Here is a 22,282-nt window from a genome sequence, read left to right as displayed (position 1 = left end):
CGTGCTCCCACTCCCGCCAGCCCCCCAGCCATCCCCGCCATCCCCAGAGGCCCACCCGCCTGTCCTGGACGGCACTGGGGGAAAGCGGGGTCCTGCTGCTGCGACCCCAGCCTGCTTCCTCCCCCGCAGCCTGGCTCCCCTTTGCAGGGGTCTGTCGGCAGCCTGCTCCCTCACATTCTTCACGTGGCTATGCAAACGAGAGGGTGCCAGGCACTGCACGGACAATGGCCGCCCTGTGTGCCCGCCCAAGGCGTGGGCCCCTGGTATGGCCTGCAACTCCAGCTAGGAGGAGGGGGCTGGGGAGGAGGGGGGAGTGGTCCACCCTGAGGGGTCAGGGGTGTCCACTTCTGGCTTCCACTTGTGAACGCTGGGCCCCCCTGCAGCCCTCTGTGCTGAGAAGGCCAGGGCCACACGGCTCTGTGTACACACAGACTTGCTTCCTGGCGGCCTGCGGGCCCTGAAAAGCAAGTGGGGCCTGGAGCAGCTGCAGAGGAGTCAGTCATGAACTCAGATTCTTCTCCCACAGACAATGACGAGACCGTCAGATCTAGGGGAGCGGAGCAGATTGCTGGAGCCCAGATTGGGGAGGGAGACTCCCGGGAACACAGCAAGCACCCTTTCTGTGTGCTGGCCATCTAACGCTGAGGGCAACCTCGCAGGGGGCGGTGCCTTCACCCAGAAGGAGCTGAGGCTGAGAGGTAACCCACCCCCAGCTAGGAAGCAGGGGAGGCCTTCCCACCAGCTCTGTGTGGCGTTAGCACCATGATCACCCACACCTCTGACTTTCTTGGGAGGACTGGGAGAGGTGGGGCAGCCATAACGTGCTCCTTGGAGGTGACTGACACCTGAGCTGGCTGTGGAGGCCACGTCCTCACCTCTAAAGGGGACGTCTGCTTCATGGAGTCGTGATGGTTGATGGAGCACGTGGCAGCCACTCAGCACAGGTTATTCCCCAAAGGCCAGGCCTGCTCTCTTTCCAGGCTGGGTGGGGGCCCCTTCTCCTGCCTTCTGCAGTGGCTCTCTGTAAGTAAGACCCAGGGGTTGTTCTGGTCTGAGGAGCAGGTCTGAGGCAAGTCTCTGAGCTCTGAGCCTCGGGATCTTCACGGCCACACAGAAAGAGTGTCAGAGCCACACAGGCCCTTGAGACCACAGACTACACCCCCTCCATTGACAAATGAGGAAGTGGAGAGCCAAAGAGGGGCAGGGAGCTGGTTGGTGTCACGCAGCTGCCTCCAGGACCAAAGTCTCTGCGGCCTTAGGGCTCTGAGCCCTTAGACATCAGGAAGCCTGCAGGCTCCTCCATCTTGGGCATCCCCAGAGCCCTCCCTCACCCTGGCACCCAGAGCCCCTTTGTGATCCGGAACAATGCTCACATCTCCCTCTGAAGCTCTTGTTTATAACCTTCTGTTACTTGAGGCTTTGAGTCTGTTGGACCAAACAGTCCTCTCGTCCCTGGAGGGCCTTCCCTTACCAATGTTCCAGAACTGTTGGGACTCAGATCTTGCTCCTGGAGTGGAGTTCCCTAACCTGGCAGAGCTTCTCCACCTGGGGCTCCTCCCATCCCGGGGTGGGGGGCTCCCTGCAGCCCAGGGACTCCCAGGCAAGTGGGGGCGCAAGAAGGCTCAGTGTCCCACCCCAGCCTCCATTAGGAGCTAACTAGAAACTGCCCTGGGGCGCCACACTTCACAGTGTAAAAAGTGCTGTTACATGCATTACAAGAAGCTTAGGGCTCTAGCTTTACCTCTGCCTCTGAAAAGCTGTGTGACATTTGGCAAGTCCCTTAGCTTCTCTGGGCCTGGTTCCTCCACTAAACATAGGGATAATACCACTTGTTTGTCTGGTTGATGAGGCAGTTTACAAGGATCAAATAACAGGTGAGAAGTGCTGTTGGAAAACAATATGCCTGAAGAAATGTGGCTAATGAAAGCTCTGTTCTAGAAAGACTCCCTCCTGGCGAGTCTCCCCTAGTGCCCTCTCATCCTGGGTGTGGGTGGACTACCTGTGGCTAAAGACCAACTGCCCTTCCTGCCTGGCAGTGCCTGGTGGGGAGCGGGCGCTCAGGAGTGTTGATCATTGACTGACCGACTGGTATGAAGATGAAATGCTTTCACCTCCCTCCCAAGGAAATTCTGGAGCGCTTTCCCTGGTCCTCTCCCACTGCCAGTTAGGAGGGTCTGATTCAGCTGGTTGCCGTCCAGCACATTCTCTGCAGCCACCACTGAAACGCTGAGGGCTGAGATGGTGGTGCTGGTTTCCCTGTCCCACCTGAGTCTGACATCCTGCGGAACCACAGGCTGGGACAGAGAGGACTTGCCTTGGGCCACGCAACCAGAAAGCAGCACAGCTGGCAATGTGGCCCCCCAACCGCCCTGGCCGCTCAGGCAGGACAAGCGCCCACATCTGGGATCCCGTAATGCTCTCCTTGGATTTCCACTCACAGCACTTGACACGTTCGTCACCCCCTTCCTGAGGACTGGAGGACTGGAGCTCGAGGCCCTGCCACAAGCCTTGTTTTTGTGTCCCACGTCTAACCCAGGGCGGGGCACCTCTCAGCACATGTGGCTGTCTGGTGGCACCCTGTCCTCCCCCAAAACCACCTGTGCACAGGATCTCTTGCTGCCCTGCTGAGAGCTCTGCCAGCTGCCTGGGGTGCAGGAGACCAGGGCTTCCATGGCCACATCTTCTGGTGCTTGCTGAGTTGCCTCCCCGGCCAACGCTCCAGGGGCGCTCTCCCTTCATCTCAAGCAAACTTCCCCCACGGCTGACATGTGCTTGCATGTGCTTTACCAGCACGAACCAAGCAGTCACAGCCGCATCTTGGCCTGGACCCCTCCACCACCTCCTGCTTCCGGACGACTCACCCACCCTAATTATAGGCACTTATCCGGGTCCTGTTGCTGTTGATAACATCTGGCCTTTCATGAGTTCGGCTGAGACAGTCTGCTGTCTCTATGTGGTTAGCATATGTTGAAAGTGTAAGGTCAACTGCCTTGATGTGGAAACTTCCGGAAGACCAGAATCAGGCTGATCAGTTTCTGTAATATCGAGTGTCTCCTATGTGCTAAGCATCATGCCAGGCGCGTATGAGCATTCCCTCGTTAACACTCTCCACCATCCGGGAAGGTAAGGACTGTGATCCATGTTGCTGGTGAGGAAACACTCTCGGAGGTCCCCCAGCTCAAGGTGGAAAAGAGTCTGGCCAAGCTCAGCATATGGATGAAGGTCATGCTCTTTCCATTACCACCGTCCTCTCTCCAAACAGGATGCGGGATCATCAATGACGGAAGGAGTGGGGACAGTTCTCCGGGATCGTTCCCGTGAACACTCACACGTGGTCCTGTCTCCCAGCTTAAGGACAGGCATCCCCTCACTCACATCTCCCCCACGTAGAGCCTAACTCCAAGAAGAGGTGTCTACACCTGCCTTCACCACTTATTCTCCCCTCCTCACTAGAACTCACTCCAGCCCATCTTTGGTCCAAATGATCTCACCGAAACATCGCTTGCTAAAGTTCGTCCTGATCCCAACGTCGCCAAACCCAAACCTGGGTTCTCCGTTCTTCTCCTCTCAACATCTCAGCAGCATTTGACACTGCCGCTCACTCCCGCCTCCAGGAAAGGCTCTCACCGACTTCCAGGACACCATCCCTCTCACCTTCCCCTGCTCACGACTGGTCCTAGTCTCTGTGGGGTCCCGCTGTCCTCCAGCCTGACTCAGTCTTCTGACTCTTCCTCTGTCTGTACCGCCCTCAGTCTCCTGGCTTTGAACACCATCCACATGCCAATGATGACTCCCAGAGTTACGGCTCCTACCTCCCCCCTCCCGGAACTCCAGACTCATATACTTGACTGTCTATTTGATATTTCCACTTGGATACCTAAAGGGCTCCTCAAACTAAGCATAACACGTGCAAAACCAAGCTCCTGGTTTCTACCTCACCCTCTCTCCCGCAGTCTTCCCCATCATAGGAAAGGGCGGCTCCATTTTTCCAAGTGCTTAGGCTGGAGTCCTTGATGTTCCTTTTTCTTATACCATTGAATCCATCAGCAACTCCTGTTGGCTCTACTTCAAAAACAGATCCAGAACCTGACCTTTTTCGCTGTCAGCACCCTGACCTGCACCACCCTCATTTCTCTCCGGGGTTACTCAGCAGCCTCCCCTCTGCTCTGTTGTCTCCATTTCTGCCCCCATAGCCCATCCTCCACCGACTGTCTCCACTGAGGCCTTTGAAATCTAAGTGGGAGGCCGTCACTCCTCTGCCCAAAACCCTCCCAGGGCTCCTGTCTCACTGAGTCAAAGCCCGGGTGCTCACAGTGGCTGACGAGGCCCCTGAGACTGATCTCACGGCTGCTCTCCGTGGCCACTCTGTGCCGCCACGTCAGCGTCCTAGCGTTCCTCCCTGATGTGCTGTCTTTTCTACCTCACAGGATCACACACCCACAGCCACACATTCACGTGTTTGTGACCTGTCTCCCCCACGGAAACAGCAGCTTAGTGAGGGCGGGGGCTTGTTTTGTGTGCTACCACATGCCCAGTGCCAGGCACCGAGCCAGTGCGCAGTAACGAAATACCAGTTGACTGAAGAAATGAGCAGAGTGCAGCTTCCCAAACTCACTAGCCGACAGCACCTCAAGCCAGGGAGGGAGCTGGGCTTGTGGCCAGAGGAGCTGAATCTCCAGTTCTGCTCTCTCTCTGTCTCCGGGAGGCATGTGTTGTTCTGCACACAGAGGCCCCGAGGTCCGGGGACTCTGAGGCCAGACGGCAGGGCAGGACGCATGTGGCTGACACGAGGGCAGCATGCCAGAGCACTGCTGACGGCTGCCAGCTGCCAGAGAGCGCTTAGCAATAATCCCTGCCGTTCATCCAGAGCATTCCAGTTTACACAATGCTGTCACATCCGATGCTGCATCTGGGCCACACAGCCGCCCAGAAGGTGGGCAGAGCGAGGATCATGATCCCCATTATACAGATGACGACCCCGAGGTCCTTGAGGTTAAGTGTCTGGCCTGCAGCTGCCCAGGAAGTGGCCGAGCCAGGTACTGAGCCAGGCCTCCTCGCACTGCACTGCCCGAGCAGTCTTTATCCAGTGAGACCTCTGGAGCAGATGGCCTATTTCCACTCTCCGAACAAACCACCGAATAAAAAAACACAAATCATTTATTCTTTGGCTGTCTACACAGACACTTAAATACTGTACTGCTGTCACGCGGCTGCCTGTGCTGGCCCCCAAGGGTGGCTCTGGGCCTGTGTCCTGAGCCCTGAGCCAGGTCCGGCCGGCAGAGGGCCGTCCTGCCATGTCCACTCCAAGAGCAGTAGCACTGTGCAGGCGGCCGTGAGCAGGGGCCCTTCGGCTGGGCAGTAGACTAAGCTCCCCACTGCTCCTCGGCCCCCAGGGGCTGGCCAGGCTGGAGGACAGAGTTCCACACAGTGGGTGTAATCGCCTGTCCACGTGTGAGCTGGACACTGTCAGAGCTCATCCTTGTGCCCTGACTCATTGCCAGAGGGGGACCCCTCTGCAGGTTCGGGGGGGCCCTCCTGGGCTTCCTGGGGGAGGTCCATCTCTTCTGGGCTAAAGAGCATCTTCACCAGGTCGTCCGCCTGTACCCGGTCCTGCAAGGACAAACCCCTGACTATTCAGAGAGGCCTCTGGAGCAGGTACTCACCACCTCTCAGGCACCACTTCCTAGAGAACAAGAAGGCTCTTCCTCAGCGGGCTCTCAGCTCAGCTCCTTCCCCGCAGGCCCTATCTGGGCAGGGAGCGCTGAGGTGGTGCCCAATGAGGCACCAAGAGCCGGGCTCATTCCCCATCTTGGCCCCCCCACCTGGAGCCCCTTTTATAAGTAAGGAAGAAGGGCCAGGGAGGAAGAGGCAGCGTGACCATGGTGACGCAGGGCTGGAGCGAGGAATCCTTCTGCACTCCCCAGCCCAGGGCTCCTTTCCTGTCTAAGCCCTTGGCAAGGGGATCCGGAGGAGCAGGAAGCAGAAGGGGGCCCTTCCAGGGACAGTCACCGCAGCACCACCGGCTCTCACCCGCTCGCTGTGTCGAGCGTCCAGCGTGAACCACAGGGCAATGGCACAGCGCTGCCCTCTGGTGACGGCCTTCACTCCGTGCGGGTTTTCAGTGCCCGACGAGAACCCCACAGCCCTTCCGCACTGGGGCTGCACCTCTGCCTAAAGGGGACAAAAGGAGGGGACACAGGACAAGGCCTGGAACCTGCCTTCAGAAGAGACATGGAGTCATCAGTGTCCAGGACCGAGGGTGGCTCCTCAGTCTGGCTTCCCAAAGACCAGAATGAAGAGAAAAGGTGACCAGTCAGAGGAGTAACCGGCACGTCACAAAGCCCCCTGGTTTGGGGAGGGGAGTGCTGGCACTTTGAGGGTTTCTGATTCCCAGGGAGTGGGACAAGGGTCCACTCACCGTCACGGTCTTGGCATCGAGTTCAGTGAAATAAAAGTTCCCTCCATCAAAGTCTCCATTTAGGTAAAGAATGGCACTGGGAAAGGCAGAGAGCACCTCAACACAGAACCCCTCCTCCTCCTGCTCCCCAGACAACCCACAGCTCCAGTACCCCCATCTCCAAGTGCTCTCAACCAGGAAGAAAGCTTTCTAGAACCTTTTCTAAAGCCTCACAAACACAAATCCCAACCTTCCCACCACTCCACCCTCACCCCAGAGATCTGCCACGTCCTTCTCTGGGGCACTTCTGTACCACATCCACCTTTCACTGTCCTGCTGATCACTACACTGTAAAGTTCCCTTATTGTCTGACGTCCTGTCCAGAGGGTCTGGGGACAAGGGACTGGACTCTGGGAACAGCTGGTCCCAAACCTGTGTGTGTGCATTGAGGGAGGGGGCAAAGTGCAGGGCCCTGGGGGCCTCAGAGGGAGAGCTGGCACCTGTAGTCCCGGAAGGTGTAGGCAGGGGGCTCCTTGATGCACACGAGGGCCTCGGCGTTCAGGATGCAGTTGTCCACGTGGACTGGGTGGCTACTGTCCTTCCTCTCAGCCTGTGCCTCTGGGGCCAAGGTGACACATGTTAGTGCTGGGGCACCTCAGGAGATATCATGGCTCTCCTGTGGGCACGAGGAGGGTGCCTCCCAATCTGTCTGGGTCTATGGGAACGCCCAGTGAACTAACGGGGTCTCTGGCTGGGCCAGCGGCCTAGGGCCACAATAAATCTGCAGGCAGCCCGGGAAGGTCCCTGGTGGGGTGAGCAGGGGCAGCAGCAGGGCTGTGGGGCCCTAACCAAGGGCAGGTCCAGGACTGAACGGCAGAACCCTGGCTCTGGCTAGCATGTCCATCAGAGGAGCACCCAGGGAACTGAAAACGAGGAGTCTGTAGGTCCGCAGGCTGCGGGCACAGTGAGACTCAACCCTCCAGTGGGGGATAAGGTGGGGATGGCATGAGGGGATCAGAGAAGAGCAAAGGCAAGGAGTTGAGGTCAGCAGGGGTCTAGGGGCGAGTGGAGAACACCGGAGGATGAACGGTGATGAAAGAGGACAGACAGGGCTGACTGTACAATGCCAGGCAGACGGCGTTCACGACAGCGAATGCATCTTCCCCCAGCACAAACCTCCTGCACACCTGTCAGGCTGGCGGCACCATCAAGTCACGGTAGATCCTCCTGTCTGTCCCCACTTGTCCAGCCACCAGGCCCTGTCCCTCCACCTCCTCCACCTCCCTCATGTCTTCTCTGTTTTCCTCTTGCTGCCACTTGCTGAGTTCAGGCCTTCGTTCTTGCCCACCACGGTCACGGCTGACAAGCTTCCCTTCCTCTGATCCACGCTCTCCAAATCCCCGAATCTCTCGACCCGCAGCAGCAAAACTAACCTTGTGAAAAGAAGGCCTCCCCGCGCCCTTCTCTGCTTGACTTTTCCTGGCTTCCACTGCCCTCGCCCCAGTGTGCCTCCACCCTGAGGCCCCGGGACACGTCCAGCTGCTGGCTGCGTGTCTGGCCTATTCCTTCGGGCATGCCCAGATTCTGAAGGATGCAAACATTCTGAGGGAGAGTGAAGCCCCCTAATCTCTGCCACCCATCAGCACCAGGGGCCCTCTGAAGGCCACGCATGACGGATCCGGCTGTGGGCCACGTATGATGCCTGGAGCATGGGCCGTTCCTTGCCCCTCCTCAGGAAAGCAAAAGGGAGTGTGAGAGAAGGAGAGGGAGAGAGGAACAAGCTCAAATCTGCTCCGACTTGTAAAACAGGTAGATCTCTCACAAACCTGGCATTTAACAACTAGTGACAGAGAACTTGCAACAAAGCTCATGATTGATCTAAAGACACCTGTAAGCCCAGTACCATCCTTGAGAACCACCAGCCCACAGGATAACCACCCTTGAATGTAGCTCTCCCTGATGGGGCTTCTGAGGACCGCATCAGCCTTGTCTGATTGCTCCCCCTTCAGCCTTACTCTCCAGAAATGGCAGCTTTCTTATTTCCCCACCTCCGGGTTGCCCGGTGCCTCCAGACCTTTGCACAGGCTCTTCTCTCTCGCTTGAACGTCCCCCATCCCCTCGTATTCTCCACAACCCCTACTCATCCTGCACTCAGTCATCACCTCCTCTGAGAAGCCCTCCAGGCTCCCTGTGGAGATGGGCTGTAACCTCCTCTGCTGTACCTCTTGCACTGGGTTGTGACTTATTTGTTTACGTCGGTTCCCCAATGAGGACGACGTGACTGTATCCTGTTCTTCCCCCGTCCTCAGCACCCAGCCAGTGCCCGGGCCCAGCATGTGCTCAGTGAAGGCTGTGGGGAGCAAGGAGGCCCACCTTCAATGGCGGTGCGGCACACCAGGTGGGAGTAGGAGAAGTAGAGGGGGGTGTCCAGGCGGAAGTAGGACTCCATGATGCGGCGCACCTTCTCTGTCACGTTGTAGTACAGGTGGGCGCTCTGCAGAGGGACTTTCCCCTCCTGTCCCAGCTGCAAGGAGACCCGGGTTCAGAATGCCCTCAACGCCCCTCTGTCGGCCGACAGAGACCACCGAGGCGCCAGGCCCACTCCTCATCCACCGCCGAAGGTGCAGTCTCTCTGCTTCCCACGTATAACGCCCCTCCCAGATGACGCTCTCCCCTTCCTTCCCACTTCTCTTGGTGAGTAATTTGTGCATCCTGCTCAGAAGGGCAGCCGTTCTCCAGAATGCACCCTCCCAGCTTTGGGAGTCAGCCTTGTCTTGTTCGCCTCCCGTTACTGCACTTGGTCTAATGGGCAGGACCCCCGCTGAATCCACCCCTCCTCCGAGGCAGCTGGAACGTCTGCAGGCAGACACCTTTTACCTTCCTCCACCGTCCCCAACTCCTCCCCACTCCACACTCTAGAACACTGAGGACTGACGTTACCTTGAGGGCTTTGAAGACAGTGACACCGTAGAACTTCTCGTTGGGGGTGTGTGGGGAGGTTTGGCCCCGGTAGCCATCTCCTGAAGTTGCTGCTGCCTATGAGGCCCGAAAAGCAGGCGGAGTCAGTCAGGGCGGCTGAGGTCTGAGGGGTCGAGTGCTCCCAGCAGGAGCCGGGCAAACCTCAGCACCCAAGAGGCACACAGTAGGGGAGGCTGGGCCCCCAGGGAGCAGGGGGTCACTGTTCCGCTTACGTTGGTGAGTCTCTGCAGCTCCCGGCACTCGTCGTCAGAGATGACGCCGTCCATCACCACCCGCTGGGAGCCATTCAAGACTTTGGAGTTCATGGTAAGACTGATGCCCTCATAGAGGAGGGGGCCACCTGCAAAGCAATGACAAGACCGGGCTAAACCCAGCAGTAATTCTGTCCGGACACTCTCCATCGGCGACTGCAGCCCTGTAAGGAACAGAAATTCCAGCTGTTTCCTGTTCACCAGGGAAATCTCCCATGCAGACTCTCCCAAAGTGGGGTGATCCAGAGGACAGAACTCGGAGCTGAAGCACAGGAGATCCAAGTGCTAGTCCCAGCTCCACTCCCAAATAGCTGCTGGCGCTGGGGCCTTCACAAAATGTTGAGAAAATATCGTAACACATTCCTAACACCCAAGCTCCAGAATCAGAAAGAACTGGGTTTGACTCCCGGATCCTCCAATTCACAGCTGTGTGACCTTGGCAAGTTACTTAACCTCCCTGAGCTTTAATTTTCTCATCTGGAAAATGGCATCTACCTCATAAGTGTGATGCCTGTTTGACGCAAAGAACACGAAGGCAAGTGAAAGACTTAGCACAATACTTGGCACATAGTAAGTGCTCAAAAGTTTAACCACCATCATATCATCCTCCTCATCCTCATCCTCATTTTTTTAAAATGAGGATCTTACAATTTGCCCAACTCACCGCCCAGGCAGTTACAAGAATCAAGAGAAATAACAGCGTGAAAGCACTCTGAAAACACAGGGGGCTGGACAAATTCTTTTCACATGTTAATCTTGTTAAATTAATCACTGTGGATTTGAGCAACTGTAGAGCAAAGGCCAACCTTGCACTCTTCTGTCTCTCATGGTATCTCTGTGCTGGGGACGCATGCGAGACTTAGCTCAACTCCGTCTACTTACTGGGGCCTCAGCACGTGCCAGGCACTGCGCCAGACAAGGGGAGGGACGAACACCTGAAGACAGCACCTGCTCCAACAATTATGCAAATAACCAGCACAAGGCGGACCTTGTGAAAGTACAAGCAAAAGTGCCTTGGAAGTTCAGCAGAAAGAGGGAGGGGAGCCTGATGGGCCAGGAGGTTAAGAAAGGCTTTGTATGGGGGTGGGCCTGGTGGCATAGTGGTTAAATTCGGCACACTCTGCTTCGGTGGCCTGCATTCATGGTTTCAGATCCTAGGCACGGACCTACTCCACGCAACAAGCCATGCTCTGGTGGAGTCCCACATACAAAATAGAGGAAGTCTGGCACAGATGTTAGTTCAGGGCTAATCTTCCTCAGAAAGAAAAAGGAGGCTTTGTAGGGTGTATCTGATGCCTCACAGGCAGAGATGATGCGAAGTGTATTAGGAGGAGGGACAGGCATAAACAAAGACTTGTGGGCACAGAGAGGCTCAAGGCACAGGAGCAGCCCAGTGTGGGAGAAGAGAAGATACAAACAGGAGAAGAGCAGAACGTACAGTTGAAGGGGAGGCAGGGAGATGGCGTCAGAGTCCCTGGGTTTGCAAGACTGGTCTAGCCCCTATGTGAGAAGGGGCAGGGACGGGCTCGAAGAGGAAAGGAGCACAGACAGGAGGACAAGAAAAGGGTTGGGGAGAGAGCTGAGAAACAGAGCAGAGTCATAACGGTAGGCCTCCTTGGAGGACTGGAGGCGAGGAGGAGCAAAGGAGACCTCAAGATTGAGTGGTAACGGGACGAATGACGGAAGTTGGGAGAAAAGAGCTTGGCAGTAGGGAGCCAAGATGAGTTTCGTCCTATAAATACTTCCTGAAGTGAACTAAACTAGTGTTACTGTGACACAGGAGTCTTATTTCTTAACCAAAGGCCAGTTCTCAGCGCTCTTTCCAGGTGGAAGTCCTGTTGAGAGTTGGAAGGATGCCGAGGTGAGGCTAAGCCCTGACCCGTGCTGGCTCAGACCCCAAGGCTGGCCCAGGGTGAGCGTGGCACTGCTGGGGGGTGGGGGGTGCTGCCCAGCTAACACGGGGATGACCCGCCTTGCTGCCTCCACAATGCTGCAGGTGGCCCTGAGCTCTGTCCTCTCACCTTCCCGGGTCAGCCTGCTCACATCCAGCGACTCCTTGGTCTTCTCTTCCACAAGGGTCTCAATCTCCTTCATGAGGTTTCCAATCTCCTGGGAGATACGGACGGCTGTTTCCCGTTCTGACCTGTGAGCACAGCCACCCTGAGGACTGTATCCCGGGGCTGGCCCTGGCTCCCACCCCAACCTCCCACACTGGGCCTGCCCACCCCTTGCCAGGAGTCCACATCTGCCTGGGCTCAGGAAGCCTCAGTGCTTCATCAGACCGATCCAATCATGCAGTTTCTTCAGGGTCCTCACTTCTGTTTCTCTTGCAATCTCTTGGGAATCACCTCTTCAGGAGTCCATGAATCCTAAAAGCAGTTCAGGAAGAAATGAACACTGTAGGGTGACCTACCTAATCTTCCAGGTCTCGATGCATAGATTAGGACCTACATGAAAATCCACCTTATCATCTGCCTCCTCTCAGGAGATAAAGCGAGAGGTCTTTGAACAAAGTCACCTGAAGCCAGCTGCCCAGAATTCCCCCATGTCTTCCTCTGTCTCCTGTCCACAGCTTCCACAGCTCCCACATTTGGCTAAACCCCTTAACACTTTTCTCCCCAGGGTCACACTGTGTACCACTCACCTCCATCCCCTGCCCTCCTCACTCTCTCCCTCCCCCCAGCTCCTGCACCCTGGCTCACCGGATCAACAAAGGGGATTCCAAAGACATCATAAGCGAAGAAGAGCAGCTCTTTCTCCAGCAGGCTTCGCTGTCGGTACTCCTGGGCACGCTGAGGAAACACAGTGGAAGGAATGCGCTGCAACTCAGCCCTGTCTGCTAACTCCCGGGGTGCCCCAGCATTCTACACGGTTGCTCCAGTGTGACCTGAGACTTCCTCTCCCACCAGCACTAGCGTGTCTGTTCCCCAGTTTGGGATGAAAGTTTCACTTCTGTGCTTGAAGGTTCCTCTTGCCTGGCACAAGCAGTACCTCTGAGGGAAGCCAGGCTTCCCTTGAAGGGAAAAAGACCCCTTCCTTCCCCTGCCAGCCCCCATTAATCTCTGAGACAGAAAATCTGATGATGCCAGGCGATGTGGAAATTTTCTTCAAAGAAGGAAAATTCCTTCTGTTTTTCTTTTTTTGCTTGCCAAGGAAGAGTAGCCCTGAGCTAACATCTCTGACAATCTTCCTCTATTTTATATGTGGGTTGCCACCACAGCACAGCTGATGAGTGGTCCGCACCTGGGATCTGAACCCACGAACCCAGGCTGCTGAAGCAGAGTGTGCCCAACTTAATCACTACACCCCGGGGCCAGTCCTGGAAAATTCCTTGACTTCTACAGGAGTTCAATACTCAGGAAGGAAACCTAGGTGACCCGTGTGTTGTTGATTTAATCTTTACAGTCACCTTTGAGGTTGATAATATTATCCTCATTTTACAGACGAGGACACTGAGGTGCAGAGGGGATATGCGACTTGTGTAAGGTGACACTATAGGAAATGGTAGAGCAGGGACCTACAGTCAAACCCAGGTCTCTCCAGCCCTAAAGCCCACGTGCTTTGCACTATGCCACCTGCCTCCCCTGGGACCGTGAACAGACCGTATCCCTCCCTGAGCTGGGCAGCTGCAGCCAGAGCAACGGGTGTGGCGTCTGGCCCTCCCCACGTGTGCCCACAGGTAGGGCTTACCCAGGGCAGGGAAACTAGGTACCTTCCAGGGTCACATCTGTCCCTAGGTGCCCTGCTAGTATCCAAGCAGCAGAAGGAAAGAAAAGACAAAGAAGGCATCATCAGTTGAAATAAAAGATGAGGGCAGTAGGGCAAATGCTAAAGGTGTCAAGGAGTCCTATATCATCTATTATATTTACCCAAGAGGAAGATGGACATTTTCTCCTAAGGACTTTAAATGATTAGCTTCCCTCACCAAGTTCTAGGCACCCAGCTAGGTACGTTATCTCACTGAGCCCTCTCCACCACTCTAGGAGGCTGCTAGGGAGCAAATCCCACTTCCACCATTTATTCATTCAATACTGACTTGTTGAGCATCAGCTCTGTGTCAGGAACTGTGCCGGTACAAGGAAAAAAGCAGGGAAGCAGAGATTCGAGTCGGCACTGCCACCACCACAGGCCACTGGGCGAGTTCCCTCATCTCCTGGAGACTAAATGTCCTTGCCTTTAAAATGGAAAGAGTGGCACCCACTTCCCAGGGCGGCTGCGAGGACTGGGTGAGATGATGGGTGTAAAGACAGCGCAGCGCTTGGCCGGGAACAGGGCTCAACAAACGTTTGTTACTTTCTTTCTAGAAGGGGGAGTTCTGGTTAAAAGTGGTAGATTCACCACATGGGCTTGTTTTCCCTTCCTTCCCTAGACTCATTAATTAGGGGGGAAAAGAAAAGGTTTCCACCGAGCAAGACAAAGAGACCAGAAGTGCCATCTCAAATCCAGGTGGTCACCATCTAGTGGCCAGAGAGGACAACTGCAAGGTAACCGGTCTCCACAGGAGAGGGACGGCAGGGGAAGGATTAGTTCTGCGGGGACTCTCGGGATTCCAGAGCTAGGAAGAGCCAGCCTTGGTTTTTTCCTTCGGGGTACGTTGGTGGCCCCACCTCACGGGGTGGTTAGGAGAATCAAATGAAATAAAAGCTATGAAAGAATTTTGTAAAGTATAAAATGCCACACACATTTGAAGCATGGTTATTTTCAACAGCAACAACCAGAATGGGAAGTCTGTGACTGCCACGTCATCTGCCTATTTCTCCCAGTGAACAGAGGAAAAATGAGGCACCCTGGGCTGGAGTCCAGGCAGGCCAGAAGACCTGTGGGGAAAGCACTCTGCTCCAGCTGGGTGTTCCTGGGCTAGTGGACAGCATGCTGCATGTGTCTCCCACACTGGGAACTTGGTGCCTAAGTGGATACGAAGAGGAAGGAGGAGAGAAGAAAACCGTCAGGTTCTGCCAGTTCCAGCTCCTTCCTCCACCTAGTCAGCTCCCCTCTTCTAGCCACTGCCTCACTCAGGCCTCGGAGGCTCTCCTCTGCACCACCACAATCGCCTCCAACTGCTCTCCTGTTTCCAGCTCCCTCCCCTTCTGAGCCCTGCCCCACCACATCTTGTCAGGCTCCTGCCTGGAACTCTTCCAGGGCTTATCGCCTCATGGAATAGAGTCTAAGGTTCTGGCGGGGCACTCTAAATCCTGCAAAATCTGACCCTCCCAGGCCTCACCTCCTGTAACTCCGCAGTACCACCTTCCACTTATTTGTGACAATTGTCCAGGTTGTTTGCACCTGCTGTTCTCTGTCTAAAAGGCCCTTCCCTGCCTCATTCACCTACTGGAGGCTTTTAAAACCGAATGTCAACACCACTTCCTCCTGCGAAGCCTTCCCTAATTCTCCAGTCGGCTGATGACTTCCCCTCCCTGCTTCCACTACAGCCTGCACGCACGTCTACTATTACATTCTCTTCACTGTTCTAGAAATTTTGGATTATATGCCTTTCTAAGGTGTGTTTTGGATAGCATTCAAAAGGACACGAAAGTAATCATATAAAGCTAAAGGAAATCCACAGAGTATCAACAGACATACATAGAAACATTCATGTCTCCCTCCCCACCCCTAACCTGTAGGCCTGTGCCTCAGGGGCAATCCCAATTAATAGTTTCTTATCAATCTGTCCAGAAAATTAAAAAAATATATATGTAGCATAAAAAAACATAAATAGGATATAATATAATTACAGTTCTCTATCTTCTTTCTTGACCTAAAATTCTATCATGGAGACAATTTCGTGTTGCTGCATAGTAATCTACTTATGCAATAAGAGTTGTCTTGTATGTCATTGAATGAATGTACCACAATTTAACCAGTCCCCAAATTGACAGTATTTAGCTTGTTTCCAGTTTTTTTGCTTTTAGCAGCGATGTCTTGATGCACATCTGTGCACATGTACCTCGGCGTGCTGTGCGGTACGGTTGCAGGAGAAATTCCAGCCGTCGAACTTCTGGTTAAATGAACAGTGCAATTGACAGCCCCCCCCAACAGTGCAGGGGTGTGCCTGCTTTCTCACCCCCTACATTTGTCCAATATATTTGTTGCATAACCAACTGAGAAGCCTCTGGGGTAACTGTAGCTAATTACCATTTTTTCTTTCGACAAAATGAAAAATTGGTCCAAAGTTACAGTCATTTTACACAGAATGTAGATGGGGTTTGGGAGAGGCCAGCAGGACACAAGTGGTTGAGGGCCACAGTGATAAGCCACCCCTGTTTCAGGAGGTGGCTGAGGTTAGAGGTGAGAAAACTGGCCACCTGCTACCCGTGTACCATCAGCAAGACCCCTGCGATGCCACCTGTGCACACAACACACTGGACACACGTGTACCGCGCCTGTCAGCCCACTGCCACATTTGACCCTCACCCTCATCCTGTGTTGCAGACAGAGCAAGAACCACAATCTGATTTTAGAGAAGGAGAAACTCAGACTCAGAGGAGCAATGCAGAGTGCCTAAGATCCTACACAATGTGCCAAGGATCACACAGCTAGTAAGTGGAGGAGCCAGGACTTGAGCCCAGACTAGTGATTGCAAATCCACATCACTGTTCTGGGCTCAAGAGGGACAGGGTCTAGGGTCTGTGCAGGGCTTACGTATGAATATCAAGGCTCAAATTTCATTACGTGAAAAACAGAGAATTTTCATGTTTTTAATTATAAAAATAATACCCATTCACTGCAGGGAATTTAGAAAATATGAATGAGCAAAACAGAAAAATCACCCATAACTCCAGCACCCAGAAATAACCACTGTTAACATTTCAGTGCATTCCACTTTAGTCTTTGTATTATCTAGACTTTTCTCTTATTTCTTGGGAATAGTGCTGAAAGAGGGAGAAATCAGACAATGGCAGAAAGAAGAGGGGATAGGGAGGAAAACAGAGACAGAAAACAGGTGAATGGAAAAAAAAATTTATCATGAAGTAAAAAATGATAGATCTTGGCCAAATGGCGTTAAGTCTCAAAGTATGGGGCACCAGAAAAGGGAAAGAACATGGCTGCTGTGCAGTTCTGCTTTTCCCTGCCAGCCCATAGAACAGACTTCTAGGCCCAGATAGTGTTAATTAGGCTCCCCTTGCTTCCTGTGCTCCCATGTTCTCTGAGTGACAGGTGTGGCCGTGCACTCACACCCCCGGCACCCTGCCCCTACCCAGCCCAGGCAGTGCGGGCTCCTCCTCCTCTACCCCACTCTCTGCCCTCTGCGTTCAGCTGGCAGCTGCCCTAACTAACGGAAGTCTCTCACCTCACGGGGACCAATGGTTGTGGCTTGTTCTTCTCCAAGCATAGCTGTATAGTAGGCCAGGTTTTGGTTCATCACCTCGTCATTGGGGAAGAAGAGGAGAAAGGTCCTGGCACACTCAATAGCCTGTGTATAATTCCCAACTGCAAAGCAAAAAAAAATGGCTGAGAAGAAAGAGTCTAACCCTGGGTACCAGGAACCACTAATGCTCAGTGTCAGCACAGCTCAAGCAATGATGGCACAACAAGACAGCACCGGCTACAGAACATGTCTGTCTGATTTAGGGGGAGAAGTTATAGAATACAGATAGAATATATAATTGATTCTAAGGTGCACAGTGTTGTCAGATAATTCAAACATTGGCCCCAATATTCCCAATCATTAGGCCAATTTCCGGAATATTCCCCTGTCTTTCTATCTTTTTTCCCCTATGGATTTTCAGAAGGGGAAGATTACAATAGCAGACTGCCTCTTTGGTAGAATGGTTCTTGTTGACATGTGTCAGTCTCCTCAACTAAGTATATATATTGTTTACTCTTGAACACCTGTAACGCTTAGCACACAGTAGAAACACAGTATAAGATCTGCTGACTTGCTGCTTTCTGGATATGGACAGCCCCTCGCCCAGAGAGCATCAGTGCCGTGCTAGGGAGAAGGGCTAGGAAACGTGCTGTGAGCTGGGTGAAGTGGTACTACCCTTGCCTTTACTGCAACTTAATTCAGGGGCAAAATCAGATTATAAACGTTATAGAAGGGGCAAGAGAGAGAGGTCCTAGAGTCTCCCTATCCCAGCTTTTTGGGCTGTTGGTAGCAGCTTCCAGGGCGGTGGCTTGTGACAAGGCCCCCAGGTACCTCCCAGAGCCACAGAGAGAAGTCAAACATGTTGAAGAAGCCCTGTGGTCATAGTCCCTGCCTACCTTGCTTTTGGCTTCCTAGTTAAAAGCTGCCAGGAAAGAGGAAAGCAGGCCTTACTGTTATAGTAGGCAAACTGCAGGTAATTATAATGCGATGGGAGGAAGTCTTCGAAGGGCTTCTCTCGACTTGGGTGGGAAGCAAGCTCAGTGACACAGTTCTGCTTACAGCTGAGGACCTGGATGTAATGATCTGAAAGGAATCAAAGAGGGGGAATACCCATAAGGCCAACCTTCAGTATGAAAAGTCTGGTTAAGATGAACAAATTCTAGAGGAAGCAATTTTCAGTCAGGTTCCCAGATTTAAAGAAATTCGAGAATGAGGCTGAAGACGCTGCATCTGTATTATCACGACATTGCCCTTGGAGCCCAGGCAGGCCTGGCCAGGGCTGGCTCCCAGCACGCACCTGCGATGGCCTGGAAGAGGTCGGCGTTGTAGTCGAGGTAGTTGTAGCCATCATAGTCATAGGGCCCTTCGCAGAGGGCGCGGCACTCCTCGTCGGCCACAAAGTACTCGCGCAGCGCTGCCTCTAGGTGGGGCACGGCTTCCTGTGGCCGCTCCTCGGAGTAGAGTCGTACTCCCAGTCGAAACTCGTGCTACTGGGAGGAAGGGGTACTCAAATGCAGGCCACAGACAACCCTCTCTCCTTGCCCATGGCCACCTTCACAGGCGGCCTCATTTCCTGCTGGCTCAGGGGATTCAAAGAAAATCTGAAGGCGTGAGAAAGGGCTCATGACGTTAATTCAAAAAGGATGATGAAAAATACACAGACAATACGGCACCAAATCAGGTTAAAAATTAGATATAGAAGACAAAAAAATTGGCCAAAATATCAACCACTGGTTTTCTTAAGGTGGCAGTATTATAGAAGATCACTTTCTGTTTTGTACTTATCTGCATTTTTCTAATGTTGTTCAATGAACACACGTTGCTTCTGGAATCAGAAAACAACCCTAGTAAACGTGACTTTGATAAAAAGAGAGAGAAGGGGATCAAGTTTTTTCACCATATGGGGTTTGGCCTCAAGATCCTTGAAGTCGGCCTCCTTCACCCCAGACATGGTTTGGTAATAGTCTAGGTTCTGACGCATCTCCATGTGCTCGGGATTGCCCACGAAGAAGGTGTGTGCTGCTGCTACGGCCTTCTCCAACTTGTTTATCTAAGAACGAAGCACAAGAACATAATTCTCACACCCAAACCCTGAAGGTTTGTGTCCAAATGTGCAGTCCACAGTAAACAGGAAATCCCAGCCTTCCTGAGCCTTCCACTCAAACCATGCCCCAGCTCCCGCCAGCCCGAAAAAACACACCTACTGCAGGAACTACATACCAGAGATTAGCACTGGGCCCTGGGCAGATTTTCAGCTATTTTTCAAATCAGGCTAAGGGGTCCCCAAACTACAGAAGGTAACGCTTCAGCAGTGTAAACTTTCTAATTTAAAACAAAGGTCGTATTGTAGGGGGCATGTCACGGAAGACTACCGCCCAAACAACATATTCTCAAGATTCAGATGTAGCAACTGAGCTGAAGACAGCCTCAAGCTTCAAGGATTTAGGGGTATGGGAGAAAGAGCAGTTCACAATTAGACCATACCTAAGAATTTGCCTAGAAAATGCCTTTGTTTTTGCACAAAATAAGTGTTTTTTGACAGATTCATGTAAAAGGTGGGTCACTGAAAAATCCTAAGGTCCTATACCAAATCCAGACATGGCATCTTCTGACTCAAGGCCCCGGACTCATGAGGTTAAAACAAGTGGCTACACAGAAATCTGAGGGGGGAAAAATGTGCTACAGGCCACAGTAACGCTCATAGCAACGGACTCCAGCTTGTCAAAGTGACACAGTTCATACACAGAATCCAAAATAAACCACTGATGACCTAGTGATTAACTACATGGGCTGTGGTGTCAGACAGACTGGTGACAAATCTAGGTTTAATTGCTGGGGCTGTAGACAAGTTACTTAAAGTTTACTTTCTAAACTCAGTTCCCTAAATTGTCATCTGAAGATATCACTTGCTGCCTCATAGGACTGCAGGGAAGGTTAACCGAGGTGACATATACGCAGCTTCTAACACATGGTGCCAGGTGTTCAATAAGTGTCAGCTCAGTAACTGTAAATATTAGCATATTATTAATACGCTAAGAAAATATTTTTTCTTTTCTGGTCATCAGCACTAGTAAATGCACACTAAACAAGAAGTCAGCCTTGGCCTGCGACCCTAAAATAGCTAGGTGACCCAAGGCCAATAATCCCCATCTCAGTACCCCAGTTTCCTTAATTTTAAAATGAGAAATTCCCTCAAGTCTATCCCTGTTATGGTGCTATTCCCTGCCCTGTCTTACAGCACTGCGCTTGCCTTTCTCTGTTCTCCCCCAGCTCCTCACTCCTCACTCCACCCTAGCCCTTCTTTACTCCTTAAGCACCGAGGCACCGACTTTCCTTCTCTTGTGTGGACAACTGCATTCATCTCCTAATGGTTCACCCTGCCACCACGTTCTCCTTCTTCCAAAGCTTATTCCACGTGGCTCCCAGAAGTGGCATTCTAAAACCCAATTCTGAGGATGGCTCCCTGAGGCCTGCAGAATTCTCTTTCCAGTCCGGCCTCACTCTATCTAGAATGGCTACCCTCCCTTTCCTCTAGCAATATTTAGGATCAGCTTCAAATGTCATCTCTTCTTTCAAGTCTAATTTCTCTGAGACAAAGCTAGATTCTCCCTCCTTTGTGCTCTCACAGACCTATGTACACATGCTTTTAGCAGTCCTTCCTATAGCGATTCTCAACAGCAAAGCAAGACAAAACAAAAACATATCTAGTCAAACCTTTTAATTACCTGTACAAGAACTGGAATGTAGTCGGTATTCAATAAATGTTTGTCAAAGAGTTTTAAGAAGTGCTGTTAAGTGACATGACCAAAGACATAGCCTAACATTTTGCTTTCAGGCCCAGTATTCATCCGAGTAACTGGGAGGAATGGAGCAGAACTGTGTAAGCAAAATGCTTGTGGAGAGGTGGAAATCTGAGGTTCCCAAGATTTTCCAAGTCTCTCTTTAGGTTGAACTGAAGGTCTGTTAAGCTATGGATATTACAGATAATCAGTACAGCTCCTTCTTCTTTTATCTCCCCCAATAAAATGAGGCTAATGATAATATCTACCTTACAGGATAGATATTGCCAGGATCTGTGCAAATGAATTAACAGACGCAATGTACATAAAATAATGCCTGGAAGTCTGTGCTGGCTACCATCATCATCACCGCACAAGCCAGGAGCGCTCCAAATCCACATATACACTTGGACTTAAGCCTCTCTGGAATTCCTAAAAATACTCATTTTCTTTGGAAACCGGACAGAATAGCCAGAGGGTCCCTCACAGGGAGTGGCCAGACAGCCCCTACTGGCGACGTGGCAACCTCACGTCCTGAAAGAGAGCTGCTGCTTTCGGGCAGCAGGAAAAGCATCACTGAAAAATGAACCGGAAGGAGGATATTGTAGAAAGGTCCCAGCTTCTCACTCGGACACTTACAATGAAATCAGGATGAGAGACCCAAGCTGCCGCTCTAGGGGTCCTCCCGGGGGAACGCAAGGCCGGTTTTGCTCGGTCCGTGCCTTATCCCCTAGGCTGGACCTTTGGGGTTACCATCTCCCTATGAGAGCCAGGCGAGACAGGTCTCCCGGCAGGGTCCCTGCTCTCCCTGGATCCGAGGAGAGCTCCCTGGCCAGGAGGCCACCTTCCCTCTCCGCGGACACTTTCCTGGCCCCCCAAGTTTGCCCGGATCGCTTGCAACCACGCCCAGAAGGACCCCGACCGCCCGAGCCCGGGCAGGTCTGCACCTTGAAATAGGCGACCTGCAGGTAGTTGTAGGGGCTCCGCTTGCGGAACTCCAACTCCAGCTCCTCGCTGAGCGAGTGGGCTGCCGGCGGCCCCAGGCAGCGGCGCAGGCAAGCGGCGCGGCGCAGCAGGCCCCCGAAGAAGCGCAGGTCGTGCAGGGCGGCGGCGCCCCAGGCCTGCGCCGGGCTCGGGGGCGAGTCGGCGTCCAGCTCCCACGGCAGGTCGGCGGCACACCGGGTGCGGCAGCGCAGGCGGAGGGAGCGCAGGGCGGCCCGCGAGCGCAGCGCCCGCTCCATGCTCAGGACCACCCCGGCCCAGTCCCCGCGCGCGTAGGCCGCAGTGCCCTCGGCGAAGAGCAGATCAGGCGCCGCCATGTCCCATCCCGCCTCGGACTCCAGCTCCGCCCGGGAGGCGGCTGCGGCGACGGCCAGCAGGGTGGTCAGCAGCCTCAACGCCCGTGCCGCCATTGCCTCCTCAGACCTAACGGACCGCTCGTCATCAGCCACGAAGGCCGGAGTCCCACCCCCGGGGCCCCGCCTCCGAGTGAAGCCCCGCCTCCCAGGCCGGACAGCGCATGCCCAGGAGGTTTGCCCCGCCTCTTTCGCTTTCCTGGACCCCGCCCCTC

At 53.5% G+C, this 22,282-nt stretch overlaps 1 protein-coding gene across 1 annotated transcript; it reads right to left on the bottom strand.

Moving 5' to 3' along the window:
* Positions 1-5,139: 5,139 nt before the first annotated feature.
* P3H1 (prolyl 3-hydroxylase 1) lies at positions 5,140-22,205 on the bottom strand. Its single transcript, XM_014867280.3, has 15 exons — positions 21,660-22,205; positions 18,831-18,983; positions 18,231-18,420; positions 17,885-18,016; positions 16,916-17,055; positions 12,330-12,419; positions 11,944-11,996; positions 11,649-11,770; positions 9,589-9,716; positions 9,338-9,433; positions 8,771-8,921; positions 6,898-7,015; positions 6,419-6,494; positions 6,031-6,171; positions 5,140-5,610 (listed from the first exon to the last, which is right to left on the bottom strand). Exons 1-15 carry the CDS (start codon positions 22,122-22,124, stop codon positions 5,467-5,469), a joined length of 2,199 nt encoding a protein of 732 aa, XP_014722766.1. The 5' UTR covers positions 22,125-22,205; the 3' UTR covers positions 5,140-5,466.
* Between the last annotated feature and the right edge of the window lie 77 nt (positions 22,206-22,282).

Source organism: Equus asinus, chromosome 5 (genome assembly GCF_041296235.1).
Source record: "Equus asinus isolate D_3611 breed Donkey chromosome 5, EquAss-T2T_v2, whole genome shotgun sequence".
In the NCBI taxonomy this organism is placed as follows: domain Eukaryota; kingdom Metazoa; phylum Chordata; class Mammalia; order Perissodactyla; family Equidae; genus Equus; species Equus asinus.
The sequence above is the reverse complement of the archived record's forward strand: the minus strand, read 5'-3'. Positions and strand labels throughout refer to the sequence as shown.

Coding starts and splice junctions, on each gene's coding strand:
- P3H1 (XM_014867280.3), bottom strand. CDS start 22,124: ATGGCGGCACGGGCGTTGAGGCTGCTGACCACCCTGCTGGCCGTCGCC. Junction 17,056..17,884: donor GCAGTTTGCCTACTATAACA/GTAAGGCCTGCT, acceptor TTTGCTTTGCAG/TTGGGAATTATACACAGGCT. Junction 11,771..11,943: donor AGATTGCAAGAGAAACAGAA/GTGAGGACCCTG, acceptor CTGTGCTCACAG/GTCAGAACGGGAAACAGCCG.